The sequence below is a fragment of the Rhinolophus sinicus genome, linkage group LG07 (genome assembly GCF_036562045.2).
Source record: "Rhinolophus sinicus isolate RSC01 linkage group LG07, ASM3656204v1, whole genome shotgun sequence".
Classification (NCBI taxonomy): Eukaryota; Metazoa; Chordata; class Mammalia; order Chiroptera; family Rhinolophidae; genus Rhinolophus; species Rhinolophus sinicus.
This window is the reverse complement of record NC_133757.1, coordinates 11,805,191-11,822,725: the sequence shown is the minus strand read 5'-3', so window position 1 is coordinate 11,822,725 and position 17,535 is coordinate 11,805,191. Positions and strand designations below refer to the sequence as shown.

At 38.2% G+C, this 17,535-nt stretch overlaps 1 protein-coding gene across 1 annotated transcript; it reads left to right on the top strand.

Annotated features, from left to right (window-relative positions):
• Window positions 1–498: 498 nt before the first annotated feature.
• On the top strand, window positions 499–16,878 carry PNLIP (pancreatic lipase). The gene is made up of 13 exons (XM_019725151.2): window positions 499–606; window positions 746–791; window positions 1,938–2,092; window positions 2,695–2,817; window positions 4,762–4,896; window positions 5,713–5,824; window positions 7,048–7,167; window positions 7,274–7,393; window positions 7,922–8,040; window positions 10,444–10,573; window positions 11,611–11,719; window positions 12,304–12,468; window positions 16,756–16,878. The coding sequence occupies exons 2-13, from the start codon at window positions 746–748 to the stop codon at window positions 16,817–16,819; spliced, it is 1,398 nt and encodes a 465-aa protein (XP_019580710.2). The 5' UTR covers window positions 499–606; the 3' UTR covers window positions 16,820–16,878.
• Window positions 16,879–17,535: the final 657 nt, after the last annotated feature.

Genomic DNA, 17,535 nt, shown 5'->3' with positions numbered 1-17,535 from the left:
ATCTCTGTGCTCTTAGAAGTACCCCCGATTCCTTTTGTCAGTTCATTTATTCTTTCTCCCATGATATTGTTGAGAAATAAAGTAGTTTTATGGACTATCAAAATAAAATATCAACTGCTTTCCTAAAAGGAATGAATTCTCTTGAAGAATTGCCTCTATTTCACTGTTTTTCAGGGTAAGGTAAGGTTATACAAAAACTGCCTGAGCTGATAAGCTTTTAGTATTTGTTTTCAGGACTGTGAAAGACTATCAAATCAGTGAAAACAGTTTAGTTTCACACGTATCCACAGGCCTGCACAGGGTAATTGTCCATTTAAAAGAGGGCAGACTAGAACCTTCACCAATGGTAATTCTGAGCATTGCATAATCAGATTGGAAAAGCCCTGTTCATAGCTACCCCTTTCTCATCTTCCCTTAAGTACAATGGAAAACTTTACCTACTCTATCAATTTTGGTTTATTTATGATTAAAATTAGAAAAACATCCTTGGAACCTCCTCTCTTTTCATGTCACTTTTCCATGGAACTGCTCAAAAGATAAGGTTTGCCTATAAAAGGACGTTTACGTTCCCTCTGGTTGTGTGCGGAACCTGCCGGAACTGCCACGGTGAGTCCGGAACATGTTTCCAAGCCTAACTTACTAGTGTTTACCCTTTTTCCCCCAAAGGTCTGACAGAACTTGCATTATGCCAATCTTTTAAAAACGTATTTCGCTGGGACTCAATCCTATTTTTAACTTTGTTTAGATGATGCTAATCTGGACCCTTTCGCTGCTGCTGGGAACAGTGGTAGGTAAGTAAATGTATTTCTGTAGTACTCGGGGAGAATCACTGCTCAGTACTTTCCAGAAGAGCTATGATAGCTGAATTCAAGCCACCGAGAGGATAAGCAGTAGAGCAAGAAAGGTGAATGATTGAAAGCTCAAGTACTGGGGCTAAGGTTGTCAGAAAAAAAGCTAAGATCCCAGTTAAATTTGAATTTCAGATGGACAACAAATGTTTGACAATTTAAAAAAATTTTATTGTTTATCTGAAACTCAAATATAACTTGTATTTGTATTTGCTAAATTGAGCAACCATAGCTTGGAGTCAAGTATGGGGTTTGAATCCTATTTCCACCAGCCATGAATGTATTACCCTGAGCAAAATTCTTAACCTCTCTGTGCTTCACTATCTTCATCTGTGAAATGGACACATTCTGCCACTCCTGTCATAGGAGCATTGTGAGACTTAGGTAAGATAGGTCATGAAAATCATCTTACCCAGCACCTGGCCCATAGTAAGATTTCAAGAATCTACAACAGCTATTACGCCTGCTCTTACTATTACTCTAGACTTTATCCCCCTCTGGAATCCTTCCTTTGTGTTGTTCTTTTATGGGGTAACATTTAAGCCTAGAGTTGTGGTAAACCATGGACTTTCTATTTGGTCATTTGTGAGTAGTTTCTTCATCACAGGAATCCAGGAGGCCCCTCAACCATAGGTCAGAGACCTAAATACTCAGCCATGTGGAGAAACAAAGTTACTGCATTGGCATGAATCTTAAACTCTCTACTCAAAGCCTAAAGCCAGAAGATGGCTACAAGGAGTTGAGAGAGTCACCCCCTCTCCCAAGGCCTGGGGACACAAGGCTTCTCCTTTCTTGGGCACCAGGGACTCAAGGAAGACACCTGCGTTGAGAGGCTAAACGGGATCCGGCACAGGAGTGGACAGACATAAGGGGAGTGAGGTGGTCCCATGTGCAAGAAATGAGGCACAGCGGCCCATCTTTAGCTTGGACATTGTCTATTGAAGCTGTTTTGCAGATAGGAATATGTCTGGGTATGTGGAGAAGGAAAATATGCCACTAAATGTAATTTAACTCATATTTTGCCAAAAACCATTAATAAGAGCATTCTGGTTAAAGTAATATCCTTGAAACATTTCTGGGTGTTTGCAGGAAAAGAAATCTGTTTCAAACGACTTGGCTGCTTCAGCGATGATGTCCCCTGGGCGGGAATTGTGGAAAGACCGCTCAAAATACTGCCCTGGGGTCCAAAAGATGTCAACACCCGCTTCCTCCTGTACACTAACGAGAACCCAAACGGCTTTCAAGTAAGAGTGCTTATTGCTTTCAGGGCTGGGCTCCATCTGTTTTATGTGATAAGGATACTGAATTTCAAGTCTCCTAAAGAGACTAAATCAGACAGTGGAATTTACATCTTGGTAGATTTTGAGGACCGTGAGCTTAAGTATTATTTTATGTAACTTGTTTATAAAATGTCCATTAACTTGATATTATTCTTATCCTATCTCTATGGTACCATTTAATAAATAATCTAAATATGGAATATATATATATTATTTATACATATATAATCTCCCATTGTATATATTTTTCCAACATAAATATATGTGTGTGTGTATATATATATATATATATGTATATTACACACACAAACACAGAAACCCTTCCATTGTGCGGGAGCAAGACCCCTACCACCAATATTATAGCAGATGTATTAGCCTGAGTTGAACAACTGCAAAAATGTTGTGAAGTCTGGACAGCAAATCGCTTGGTTGAAATGGGAGAACGCTTACTCACAAAGCTCCCAAGCCGGGCAGTCTTCTCCTACCTACCACCTCCCTCGACATACAAATGATTCTATTAGATACTATAAGAAACTTGGCATTAAACACTTCTGTCCCCTAAATAGGAAATCATTGCAGATGCATCAACCATTGAGGCCTCCAATTTCAAAACGGATAGAAAAACCCGCTTTATTATTCACGGATTCATAGACAAGGGAGAAGAAAATTGGCTGGCCAACATGTGCAGGGTAAGATGTGGTTATCTCTTAAGGGAAGATTGTTTCCAGAGTGATAATTAGCCATGGGGAAGACATAGGCCCCACCAATCAGGACAAGTACCAGGCACTGTGACCTTGGAGGGGCCTTTGACCTTGCTGGACCTGGGGTCCCAAGGGAGATCCAGGAGGTGGTAGGGGGTGGAGGGCACCTGGCACAGTCAGGGCAACAAAGTTGGCAGGCATTTGGTAGCTGTGGGTAGCGGTTATTCAATAACAAATACAGAGATATTTCAAAATTTAGCAATAGATGTTGCCACACTAATACATGAGTTGCATTTTTATTAGTTTTTAATTTTTCAATAGGTTTTCATTTCTATACAAAAAGCTGAGATAACTCATTTTGCCCAAACTAATGATTTTCCTTTAATTTTCACTTGCTACTCTTTGATCTCCTGTGGTAACGCTACCTAGGAAAGTGGTGTAGGTTTTCATTTCCAGCTTCTGCTGTTTCAGCAGTAGTGAGCTTATTTCCTTTAATTTGCTTCTGGCTATGTGCCCTGTGATAATGAAGAATTAAAAGACAGAAAATCAAATCGAACAAATTTTCTTAGTAACGGCTCGGTAACTGCTCAAGGAACACTGTCATTGATTCCTGTATTTATCAAGCTTCTGTGGTCAGCTGTAGCACAAAGTGGCAGTCACGTCTTCAGGGGGGAAAAGAGAAAAGACCAAGGTTCTTATAAACCTGTTGAATTTCAGACCTGTCTGTGACTCAAACCAGAGGCTGACTTGAGACAGCGCCAAGAGGGTTTCTGTTGATCCTCAAGACAGCTAAAATGAGCGGGCTAATTCACTTCACAAATTTAGAAATAATCAGTAAAACCATGAATTGTGTTTTAAAATTACTTAAAGCTGATGATTATTGGGAGGGGAGGATAATAATAGATCACAGTGAAGAAAAAATAAGTGATTCTCAGCTCAAAAGGAAGGTAGAGTTTTAGAAACGTATATCATTTATTTCTGAGATCACAAAAGCAGGTGTGTTTTTCTTGTATTTGGTTTGGTTTTGACATCGTTGCACTCTGATGGAGAAAAGTAGATTAAACTAAAAAGTTAAAGGTCCTAGATTTCAGTTCTGACCATCCTGCACTAACCATGACATTAATACCCCTCTTGGGATTTTTCTATCTATAAAATGAAGGAGTTGTGGATGGTTTCGTTCTTCTCTAATTCTTCTTGGAAAAAAGGTGAGGATATGTATAAACACACAGGCAAACAAACAGAATTCCTGCCAGACCTAACATTCATGAAACTATCATGGACCCCCATCAAACAAGGCTTCCAGTAGCTACCTGGTAGGTTATGCTTACCTGTGAAATAATTCTTCAGTAATATACAATAAAACATGTTTATCCCAAATCTTTGATTAGTTTTCCCATCATGGAAAGGCTTACACGTTTACCTTCAGTGTATTTATTTAAGGGGGTCCTAACATAGCCTTTCATTTATTCATTTACTTATTCATTCAATAAATATTTATTGAGCATCTACTATGTGCCAGAAACTGTTCGAGGCACTAAGGATACAGCAGTGAATGAGGAGACAACGTCCTGGGGTGCATTCTAGTAAGAGATAATGTAGTCTTAGGACATTATGATGCTCTAATGAGACAACCCATTGTACCATTTTAAACATTTTTCCCTGAAACAAGTGTCTATGCAACTGTTGCAGTAAAAAAATCCCAAGAATCCAGTTCCCATTATGGCCAGACCTCCAGTTGGGAGCCAGTGTTAAACTTTAAAAGGGATACTATATCCATAACAGACCAGAAGTTTTGTTCATTGCTTTGGGGTCAAAAGCAAGCATGATATTATGTAAGTCCAGGGAGGAATTTATTCTAGTCCTCAAATGTGTTAGTCAGGAATTAGTAAAGATTCTGAATCATTTACCTTTTTATTGTGTCTCTCCCACCAGAACCTGTTTCAGGTAGAAAGTGTGAACTGCATCTGTGTAGACTGGAAAAGTGGCTCCCGAACCGGCTACACCCAGGCCTCACAGAACATCCGGATTGTGGGGGCAGAAGTGGCGTATTTTATTGAAGTTCTTCAGGTAACTTTGTATCACCTGTGGGTTATGTAGATGCCTATGTACATTGAACTCTGGATTCTCTTCCATAAACCAATAATAAATGCTGTAGGCATGGTAATTGCAAAAGACATTTCCCTACTGAGATTTGGCTTTTCCCTTAGTTGAATAAAGTGGAAAAAAAAAAAAAATCTAGATTTGGGCATCACCAATATGCTTATTAGGATCAATAAACTAGCTTTTAAAAAATGTATTATTTAAGCCTCCCTACTATTATTCAAGCCAATCTACCTATTATTCAAGGTAGTTTGTTTCTACTGTGTTCCCCCCAGTATTTCCTTTAATTTCATCAATTATTAAACCAAGTTGATTTGATAATGTCAACCTCAAGATTAAACTAGTTTTGGGTTGGGTATTTTTTTTTCAGAGAAGCACAATGATAGTAAGCTAACCTGATAAATTAACTGAAAACAAAGAAAACGTTAAATTTGAATGTGCTTAAGTGGTTGTTTTCATTATCATTAAATAGCAGAAATTTAATTATTATTATTTTCTAATCCAAATGCTTGCTTCACCACCTCTGGGTAACAATTCCTCATAGCCATCAAAGGTTTTCTCCACGTAGCAAAACAACAAAAGAGAGCCCTCCTCCCACCAGTTTAAATGTTAAACCCACCCCCATTTTCCATAATAACTGGAAAAGAAATTTATGAAGGTCCATGGCTTTGAAGCGGGGGAGTATGTGTTCTTAAAACTCAGGTTTTCAGAGGTGCCCCTTCTGCACCCGTTTTGAATCTTGCAGTATTTGAAAACATTCTGAAGACGTTTTCTTTCTAACAGTCGGAATTTGGGTACTCACCTTCCAACGTCCACATCATTGGCCATAGCCTGGGTTCCCACGCTGCTGGGGAGGCAGGACGGAGAACCAATGGGACCGTTGGACGGATCACAGGTTGGTCAGAACAGTGAAAGCTGCAAAATTAGACTAAATATCGCCTACATGGATGGAAGCGTGGTGCAGCCCTGCTTTTTACCTCAAGAGACAGGTTTTCACATTTTCTGAATTGGGCCACATGATCAGACATGAGTGTGTCCTGAGGCCTTGTGAATTGTTTATTGATCTTGATTGACAGCCTATGGAGCCCTGCTTAACCTATAAATATTACATGTGACTAACAGGTGAATTAAGAACATCTGGAAGTCTTATGCATATCTATTTTCCCTTTTTCAAGCATTCACAAAAGACAAGTTTTGTGGATAGGCTAAATAGCAGCAACAATAGAATAAATAATAAATAGAATTAAACCCAAAGAGCTCAACAATGTGTAATTAATTATATTCTGCTTCAATTGCAGTTGCTAGCTAGCCCAATTCACCTTAACCACAGTCATCGGGGGCAGGAGGTCAGGCTTCCCTGCAGCTGCCAGTTTTGCAGGCTGCTAATTAGATAAAATATATTATTTTACAAATCTCAGACTGGGTGCATTTGGCGAATGGAGTTCACACATGGAATACCCAGGTCCTCAAACAACCCTGTAACTTTATAAGAAAGACTTTGCTCTCCTGGATCTGAGCAATGACTAGTTCAGGGAACGGCCGCTTTCCTCTCCCATCTTCCCACTCTGACCTCCAGATTTTCTTTTTAATACTTTAGATAAGTTGGTTACCTTTGGGTTGGTGGAGGTCCCTGGCATGTCTGTTGCTAAAGTGCTGGAGAGACGGTTCTTTCCCATAGGCCGTTAATGTTTACAAGAACCCACTCCGTCAGGCTAACTGTGTGAAGCTGTGGTGACTGTGAAAGTCAAGGTCCTTGCCCTCATGTGAGTTAACAGTACAGTGGGGGCTCTTTTAGCCTGAACAGCTTTCAGCAGTGCAGCGTCTCCCAGAGTCTGTGTCTTTCCATGTAACTGCTGCAAGTGAAGAGTATTGTCCCAGTGACTAAGCATCCATAAGGAGAGCAAAATTCCATGGTTTGAGGAAAATTCGCTTTAATGCAAATAGTAAATTAGACACAGATTACCCTTTCCGCAAATGGTAAGGTTGGGAAGAACCAGTTTATCTCTCTAGGCATAATACCGTGATGACCGCCAATGCTGGCACTTGGGTCTATCACTAATGAAGAAAGGGGAACATGCGTTTACACTGATAGACACTAACATGGCACTTCCTGTTTAGGGTTGGACCCAGCTGAGCCTTGCTTTGAGGGAACACCTGAATTAGTCCGACTGGACCCCAGTGATGCCCTATTTGTGGATGTAATTCACACAGATGCTGCCCCCGTAATCCCCAACATGGGTGAGTTCCTCAATTCATCCTCCTGGAGTGTTTTTTGAGTCTATACATTAGAGTGTTTTGAGTCTATACAATAACATGAACTTTCCCATATTTTAAAATTTCTCAGGGTTTGGAATGAGCCAAACTGTGGGACACCTGGATTTCTTTCCCAATGGAGGAAAAGACATGCCTGGATGTCAGAAGAACATTCTCTCTCAGATTGTTGACATAGATGGGATCTGGGAAGGTAAAACATTATGTGCATGAAGAGGCTTTTCTTGGGGGAAAATTCATGTTTTGTTTTGCTACATTTGCTAAATATTTTGGTATTGTACAGGTCTCACATTAGCTATAAACAAGGACTTTTAATTGTACCCCCAAGATACAGGCTTTTCATTGGAGAAAGTGGGCATAAGAAGACTGTAGGAAAGAAAATATATTTGTAGTCAACTTTCCAAGGATCTAATTCAGGGAATGCATTAGTAAATTATACTTATATCTATATGGACCAATCTTTTCCTTCTAAAATTATTTTTTCCATTTCAAAAAAAAGGTTATTTTGCCATTAACTTTGGCATAACTATTATAATCTTAAATAGTATTTAACTTCTGCTTTCATCATGAATCATAAGTACACGTCACAAATGATTTGTTCTGTGACTGCCATGAGTTCACACCAATTAGAGAAATCTACTCAACAACTATATGCTGATTGTGACATTAACTTGGAAAAATGAAATCCGTCACTGACGTGGAATCATGTCTGCTTTTAAAGGCTCTCGTGACTTCGTGGCCTGCAACCACTTACGAAGCTACAAGTATTACTCTGACAGTATCCTCAGCCCCAATGGCTTTGCTGGGTTCCCCTGTGACTCTTACAGCGACTTCACCGCCGTGAGTAGACTCTGTGTTGCATCTAAAGGATTTTGTGACCATCATCTCTCATGACCAATAGGGCTCACTGTCACCCATTCAGCGAATGTTACCATATGACTGCCACATTGCTTCTACTTTTAATCATACAGATTTATTTTAATCATGATAAGGTATTGGAAAACTTTAGAGAAATAAGCTCGTCCATTGAAATGTTCCATGTCTGCCTTGCTCTCTATCACTTCTATATGTATCAAGTAAATGTTCAAATTTGTTTTGGAAATCATTCTAAGTAAAAAAAGAAAGTAATCCATGGACATCTGAGCTATGGCTACAGGATGCTGATAAACATGGAAAACTTGTCTTACATGCTGATCTTATAAAACTATATCATGATGGGCATGTGGATATTTCTGTGCAATCTCATAATCGCCCAGATTTTTGTTTTGTTTGAGTTTTCATCTTGTTTGGTCTTCTCACTAGGTCTAAAGATCCAATCTAGGTTAGGGTCTTTAACTGTGCTCTCAAATGACATATCTATTTTTTTAAACTGTTTTTCCTTGCACTATAATTTTTTTCAAATTAAAACATATAACCTATGTCATTTAATAAGTAAAATTTCAAGTAATGTACCAAGCGAAGTCATAATTACCCAGGAAATATACATTAGTGATGAAGAGAGAGAATCTGAATCCTGGTTTCACCTTTAAATTGCTAAAAGATCGGGGGCAAAATGCTTAGCTTCTCTAAGACAGTTTCTTCACTTCTAAATGTAAATAATAATAGTAAACTCCGTAGATTTGGTGGGAGGATTTAATAAGATGACATGTTTTAATTGTTTAGCCCAGACGTAAAATATAATAACTAGCATTCAGCAACTGTGTGTGTGTGTTTGGGGGGGGAGTGCATATTTTATTGACAGTGCAGCTTGTGTATACACCCAGAACAGCCCCCTCTTTTCTCTGGTCTAGCTTTATTTTTACCTTCTCTCCAAATCCCTGTTCTCTAGGTAATGGGGAAAACAAAGAAGCTTTAGCTTCCATTCAATTATAATTTCGTCTGAACTTAATAATATAAACAGCCCTTTTAGGTGATGCTCAGACACTTTTGTAAGAAAAAAATTCTCAGTCTTGCAGATTTTGCAGCCCTTCTTTCCAAGCTGGTGTTGGGCAAGGTGATGGTGGTGGTGGTCAGCGTGTGTCGGGCAGAGGAGAGAACTTGTGGGTCCGCAGTATTGCTGGGCCCAGGGCAGTGACTGCTGATGAATTGTGGGCGTGTCTACTCTTCTGACTCAGACAATGCCCTCAAAGCTTTGGCCATTCTTCCTCACTGCTCAGTCTCCCCTTACCTTTTACTAGATTCAGGAGTCCACTACTCGCTCTACTGTGGAGCAATGTGATCCCCTTCCATAGCGGCAATTCATCTGCAGGGCTCAGAGTCCACTGTCCCACTCTGTTCCTCCCTTTCTCTCTCTTCTTCCCACAGTTCCTTGGCCTGAAAGAGAGGATTTTCCTATATTAGGTCCATCTTTTCTAGACCCCAACCTCATAGCCAAGCCTTAACAACCAATTGAGGCATTTTCTCTCCACACTGAGAAAATTCTGAGATCTGAATTCTTCACACATTGATGTGTTCTATGTGGGAGCTAAAGGAATTAAGGAAAACCTGACTTTTGAGCCTATTGGTCGCCTATGGGGTCCTACTTCGCATATCAAAAGCTGATTATCACCTGCTCTGCTCTTGCAACCTTTCCAAAATAAACTCTCACCATCTGCAGGCAGATGGATGTCTTGGGGTAACTGGGGCAAAAAAGAAAAGATTAAAACATGTATATAAATATAGATAGATGATAGATAGATAGATAGATAGATAGATAGATAGATAGATAGATAGATAGATAGAGATATATATAGAGATATATACACATACATATATATATATGTGTATATATATATATATATAAATTCTCTTTGGGGCGATTTTTACAATATTTTTGTTAGTATTGTTTATTTAACAGCAAAATTGCTGATTTATCATTGTAAATAATGAGATGCATTTTTAACCTTTGCTGAGACACTGTCCTCATTTACCATCAGAACACAATTGGCTTTAGAATATCGATGGTACCCCCCCAAAAATGTACACCTTTTAAGAGATGTTACCTATGTATTCCTTTTTAAAGTTGAACTGAATTACGGTAGCAATGTGTAGTATGCTACACGCTCAAAAAATGCCGTTCATCAAATGAAGGCTAGCGTCAGTCATTGTATTACAGTTTTAATACAGTTTTTTTCTTTCTTAAAATGTGTATCCATTTTTTTGGCACCCTCTGTATTTGAGTTCCAACAACATGTGGGAAAAATATGATAGATGCACTATTAAAAGATAGAACATCCTCCCTCATCATTTGTTTCTATTCCCTAGAACAAGTGCTTCCCCTGTCCAAGTGAAGGCTGCCCACAGATGGGTCATTATGCTGACAGATTTTCTGGGAAAACAAAGGGAGAAAGCCAGACATTTTATCTAAACACTGGTGATGCCAGCAGTTTTGCCCGTAAGTATCTATTTGATTTACCTTCTAGTCTTAATGCTATGGATTTTATCATGTCCAGTGAAATTGTTTTTCTGTACAAAAGTTTTAAGTGCCCCTCCTCAGAGTGGAAAAATACTCAAATGCCATACTCAGCTAATTTGGGTGGCAGAACAGAGTTTGCAGCCTGAACACTCAGTGATACAAAACTCACTTTCTTTGCATTTGATTCTGGTGCTGAATTGAAGAGGCTGTTTCTGCTCCAGCCTCTTCAGATTCACTCAAAATTTTCGCTGAGAAAAATACTGAGATTTTGTACAAGCAGAAAAGTAATCCCGGAGAGAGCTGGCAGAGGTTGTGGGAATGAAAAGAAGTTGACAGATTCAAGAAATATTTATGGCAAAGCATGGGGACAGATTCCAAGTTTCTTTTCTAGGTAATAGAAGAAGAAAACCACTTGTTTGGGCACCAGTGGGGTTAACTGCGTTGTAAAACTAAAGCCAAATTTTATCTCCTCCCCAATATCTCAGGCTAGCTCAACATGGCAAAAACTGGTAGTTTACTATTGACTAGTATCATAAATTGGCTATTATCAATTAATACATTTCCAATGTCAATGGAAAGTTGAATTGTAGAATTTTTCAAATAAATTTAGGCTATGTAGCCAAAAAGATGACAGTAATCTAAAACGTGATGATCTATAAAAATGATGTAAACTGATGAAAATGTTACACTCTACTATTTTTCCACTATGTTTTAACATAAAGTTCTTTTAACATTGAAGAATAAATTGTTAGGGTAAAAAAATTGAAAGAAAAATATATTACTTTTTCTCTTGATTTGAAATCTAGTGACTTTGGGAAAATTCTGTGCTCTTCCCCTCCCCTAATGTCTACCCTCTGAATATTTAGATAAAGGAATGTCGATGATTATTTGATTAAAAGAACTACCAATATTATATATAAATTATTTAAAATTCAACCGTAGCGGGAGCCAAGTTAGCCTGTTTTCAGTGTATCTTCTCTACAAGCTAACATTTCACAAATTTCCCCCCCATGCAGGTTGGAGGTACAAAGTAACTGTTACTCTGTCTGGAAAGAAGGTTCGAGGACATGTGCTGGTTTCTTTGTTTGGAAGTAAAGGAAACTCTAAGCAGTATGAAATTTTCAAGTGAGTAAAATATAACTCTAATTTTCTTAAATGTTGGAATACTTTGCATATATAATGTATGCCATGGACATCAGAGTTGATTCATTACTCTGTAAGCATGGAGTACTGCCACATATCATTAAAAGGAAGAGATTTATTTCACCCTTGCACCTTGATACATTTCAGAATTTATTTCTAATTTTTTTTTCTCTGCTATTCCTGAGAAACCCCCTGATGTTTACTTTGGTGCGTGCCATCTGATTTATAAGCAGTGAAATAATTACTCTGTCCACAAAACAACTGGGGAAAGATGGTATAATAATGTCACCCTTTATTAAATTGTGGGAGGACTGTGACCAAATCATGTTTGAGGTTTGATTAAAGTAAGAATGACTTTCAAATAATATGAGTTATTGACGGCAAATGAACTCCCACGGACTTAGAATGCATGTCTGCATTTATTTAGTACGTTAGAATGACAAATGTACTATCAGTCGTCTTACTACAGACGCATCACAAGCTGGTTGCAGAAACAAATATGTGTACATCTATAGGTATATTTATGTATGCTCACATGTGTTTTTAATAACTGCTCCACTCCCCAGGGGTTCTCTCAAACCAGACAGTATTCATTCCAATGAAATTGACTCCAATGTGGATGTTGGAGAGTTGGAGAAGGTCAAGTTTGTTTGGTACAACAACGTGATCAACCCAACTCTACCCAGAGTGGGAGCATCCCAGATCACAGTGGAAAGAAATGATGGAAAAGTGTAAGTAAAACAAATCCAGAGAGATGAATAGTTCTAGTCCCACTGATAGTTTACTTTTAAGTTAAATCTCCTCCGTGGTTCCCCTATGTCCCAGCCACAGCTACTTCCTAATACCTTTCGTTTCTTTGGGAGAAAGTATAGAACTTTAGGAAAACAACTTTGATAGATTTGTAGATGAGTGTTGTGTTACCTAATACAAGTTAAGTGTGACGATCATAATCGGGTTTCATGATCGAAGGTGAAAAGAATGATTTCATTTAGCAGCTGAGCTTTGTGCTATGTGTGTGCTCAATATGTGTATCTTCCCCAGAATTCCTGGGTTCAGTAAATTGCCACTTAAATCATCAGGAAAATACTTAATTTATCAAGGAATACAAATAAGCGGTTCTGTATCCCTGGCTGTCTTAGTGAAGACAAAGGTCAGCCTTGGTTCTAACCAAGACTGAAGTGTGTGTGAGGCAAAAGATTCTTACCCTGGCGAACAACTAGAGAAAGTGAGATGATGATGATGGTGATAGTTATAACAATATCAATATTAGCCTGGGGTTTTGAATATAAAGCCAAATTCTGAGGCCCAGTGCCATGCTATGCTTCTCCTGTCCTCATGTTGTTCAGTCCTCGTAAAAGCCCAATGAGGAGACTTTTGCTTTTGGCAAAGATGAAGTAACAGTGACTGGATTTACCTTCCCAACTGAAACAACCGAAAATTCAGACAACATACATAAAATAACAATTTCAAGACACTGAATATCAGGCAACAGAGGCAAGTGACCCCTGAGAGACAAGAAACAAATAAGACAATTTTTACAATTGTCTCAGCTTACTGCCTGAAGAGCATTTACAGGGTGTTACACAAGGAGGAAAAATTCAGGCAGAGCCCAATGGACTCCCTGCGTTGAGGAGACAGAACTAAGAATCCAAGGCAATTAGATTTCACAGGGCAGAGTACCAGAGAGGCAAGATCTTGAGAGAGCATCTCACAAATCTGGAAAGTTCCCTTGAATATTCAGTATAGTACTGATCACATGTCAGCACACATGTGTGAGGAAACTAGCCAAGACCAGTGAAATACCCACCTGGAAGATGAGAGAGAACAGTGCCCAGTACTCTTGCAGGGCTGAGAATAGTACCTGTTTCCACTAGCCAAACTGGAAAAGCCCAGAAGTGAAGAAAGATTGGGTAGAATATTTAGGAAGGTCTTCCCTCAGTATTGGGAAATAATTATCCTAGATTGAGTAAGACCTGGAAGTTTCTAACTGTTTCCAGATAACTTAACCGCAACCCAGAACAGAGCTCAAGAAAATTTATAGGAATACAAAATTATCCAGCAGCAAACAGGCTAAAATCCACAATATATGACATTAAATAAAAGTTTCTTGGGTATACAAAAAAATACATGGACAATACAACATATGATGAAGAGAATAATCAACGAATTAAAACCAAACCAGAACTGATACAAATGTTATAATAGCAGACACAGACATTAAAACAGTTCTTAAACTTGAATTCTACTTGTTCAGAACATCAGTAGAGGCATGGAATATATGGGATAAAGCCCCAAATTGAATTTCTAGAGGTGAGAACTATAATATTTGAAATTAAAAAGTACACTGGATGCAATTAATAGATTAGACATTGAAGAAGAAAAGATTAGTGAACTTGAAGATATAATCAAAAATATCCTAAATGAAAAACAGAGAAAGAAAAAAGAATTTTAAAAATGAAAAGAACACCAGTGAGCAGTGAAACAACTTCAAGAAATATATTATACTTCTCATTGAAAACCCCAAAGGAGGAGAGAGAGAAAATATATTTGAGGAAATAATGGCTCCAAAATTTTCAAACTTAAAAACTATAAACCAGCAGATCCAAGCAATATAACAAGAAACATGAAGAAAACTAACCAACACACATCAAAACCAAATTGCTGAAAACTGGTCATAAAGAGAAAATCTTAAAAGCAGCCAGAGGAAAAAACACACATTACATGTAGAGGAATAAAGATAATAATTACAGCAAATTTCTCATCAGAAACGATACAAGTGAAAAGACAATGAAACAACATCTTTAAAGTACTGAAAGGAAAAAATTGTTAACCTAGAATTCTATACTCACAAAATATCTTTCAAAGGTGAAGATTAAACAAAGACTTTTCAGACATACCAAAGCTGAAAGCATTTATCACCAGCAGGGCAACATAATGAGAAATGTTAAAAGAAGGTTTTCAGGGAGAGGAAAAATACCAGTTGGAAAAGAATCTACAGAAAGAAATTAAGAGCCTAACAAATAGTAACTACATTGGAAAATACACAAGGTCTTTAATAATCTTTAATAATAATTGACTATTTTAAGGTGATGGCAATATTCAGGGGGTGATAACACACGTATAAGTAAAATATATGATAACAATGCCATAAAGGGTAGAAGGAAAGAAATGGAAATATACTATTGTGATGTATTTATACTATATGTGTAATTGCTATAATGTCACTTGAAGGTAAAATGTGATAAATTAAAAATATATGGTATAAATTCTAAAGCAACTACTAAAATAATAAAACAGAGAACTATAGCTAATAAGCCCACAAAGGAGATAAGATGGAATTAAAAAATAATAATAATAAGGCATAAAAAGAGGGAAAAAGACAAAAGATATAGGGAACAAATAGCAAAGTAATAGACTTAAACCTAACCATATTAATAACTGTATTAAATAAAAATGGTCTAAATACAATAATTAGAAGACAGATTGTTGAATTAAATTTTAGAAAATCAACACCCAGTTGTATGCTGCCCACATGAAATGCGCTTTAAATATAAAAATACCCATAGATTAAAAGTGAAAGGACAGAAAGAAGTATACCATTAGTTATTAGGGAAATGCAAATTAAAACCACAATGAGCTACTACCATAAACTTATTTAAATGGCTACAATTGAAAAGATTGGCAACACCAAGTATCAGGAAGGATGTGAAGAATCTTAAACTCTCATACACTTTGGATGGGAATATAAAATGATGCAACCATTTTGGAAAATAGTTTAGCAGTTTCTTAAAGAGCCAAACATACATCTGCCACGATTCAGCCATTCCCCTTAGGTATTTACCCAAGGGAAAAGAAAGCATGTGTTTATACGAAGATTTGTATATGAATAGTCATAGCAGCTTTCATTGCAATAGTAAAAACTGGAAATAACCCAACACCCACGAACAGGAGAATGGGTCAACAAATCATGGGCTAGCCACACAATGAAATACTACTCAGCAATGAAAAAGAATGCAACAGCATGCATGAATCTCAAAATAATTATACTGAACAAAATTATCCTGAATGATAGAAGTTAGACAAAAGAGTTCATACATCTTTGATTCCAGTCATATAAAATTCTATACAATTCAAACTAGTCTGTAGTGACAGCAGATTAGTCATTACCTGTGGGGAAGGAAGGTGAAAAGGGATAGGAAGAAACGCTTACAAAGAGCAAAAGGAAAATTTGGGGGGTGATAGATGTGTTTATTCCCTTGACTGTGGTGATGGGAGGTAGGTACTATTATTATGCCCATTTTACAGATAATTGAATGAAAGGTTAGTGTCAGAATTCCTATGCAGGAAATATGACTCCACAAAACAGATTCAGTTCACTTCTAGTCATATATAGATAATGTGTGCCCTTCATTTCCTGTGTCCCTTAGCAGTATTGGTTTTTGACCTTTAGTTTGCCATCTGTGAGTCTGCCAGCCATCAGACCACAGGGAAGGAAATGAAGATGAAGAGAAAAGAGCATTTTTACGTGCCAGGAATTTTACATATGCTTACATATGTTATTAAAGAAAATGAGCCCCAAAGCATCCTAAGTATCGTTCAGTCTTAATGAGTACAATTAGTCATTTCAGTTCAATTATTGAATTAAAATAAGAATCCCTAGCCAGTGTAACACCAGGAGCTCAGGATTTTTACTCTAGCTGATTTCTGGTCATGCTGCCGACCTTACTCTTCCTCAGTTGTGTTGATTGACAGTCTGCCAAGTGTTTAATAGGTGCTTTTAGGGTGTGACAAATGATCCTTCCCTGTCCTTTGAGGTGTCCACTGACACCTCCTCTCCCTGCTATTGCACAGCCAGGAAACAAAATTGAAAAGGAGAGGCCTGTCCTTTAAATAGAAGATGTCTTCCCTCCGCCAATGTCTAGTCTCTGGCACAAGTGTGCTCCTCACTCAAATGGAAGGGAGAGCAGAGGCCGTCCTGTGTACCAGGAAGAGTTGACTTCTGGATTTTCTCTCCACAGGTTCAACTTCTGTAGTCATGACACCGTGAGGGAAGACGTTCTACTCACTCTCACCCCTTGTTAGAAGCCTGCTGACATGTGACCGTTGAATCTTATCGCTAATAAAATCTATTGGTGAAGCAATACCGTCCTTTCTTTCTCATCATGTCCGTTTTTCCAATGAAACTCTTGGATGAGGTGATTGAAATCCAAAATTTGGAGATGGTCTAAAGACCCACAAGTGTCTGTTAAATTTTGCTACATATTATGTGACATTTAAGCTTAGAAATATTGTTTTTACTTGATACTAGCATCATATCCATTAGTGATGTCATCCTCATCACTTAAGGCAGACTTTCAGGTCCAAAATGACTCTCTTTTGGTGGGCTCACTTGGGAAGGACACACCTTTGCCTCTTTTTCTATCGTCTTAAAGTTCTATGTCTGCGCCTGTGTCCTTAGACGTCTCAGGAGAGACGACACCTGAGGAGGTGAGGACTGGACACATCTGATGCTTCCTCTTTGCTCACCGTGAGATTACCCGGAATCTCTCCTTGATCAGCTCTGTGATGTCAAAGGAAAGCATAAAGGCCTTTGACTTCACAAGCCTTTGGAAGGTGCTCCAGCAGGAAGGTGCTTCCGAGATTCCTGAGCAGACGTCCAGAGCTTAAGTACCTTCCCGCTTAGGTCAACCAGATGGCTCAAGTCAGGCAGTTTCGGGGGAATGTTATTTTCTATGTCAATGTACTCTAAGTCATCCCCCTATTCTAGGTGGTTGACACCCAATAAATCCTGTCGATAA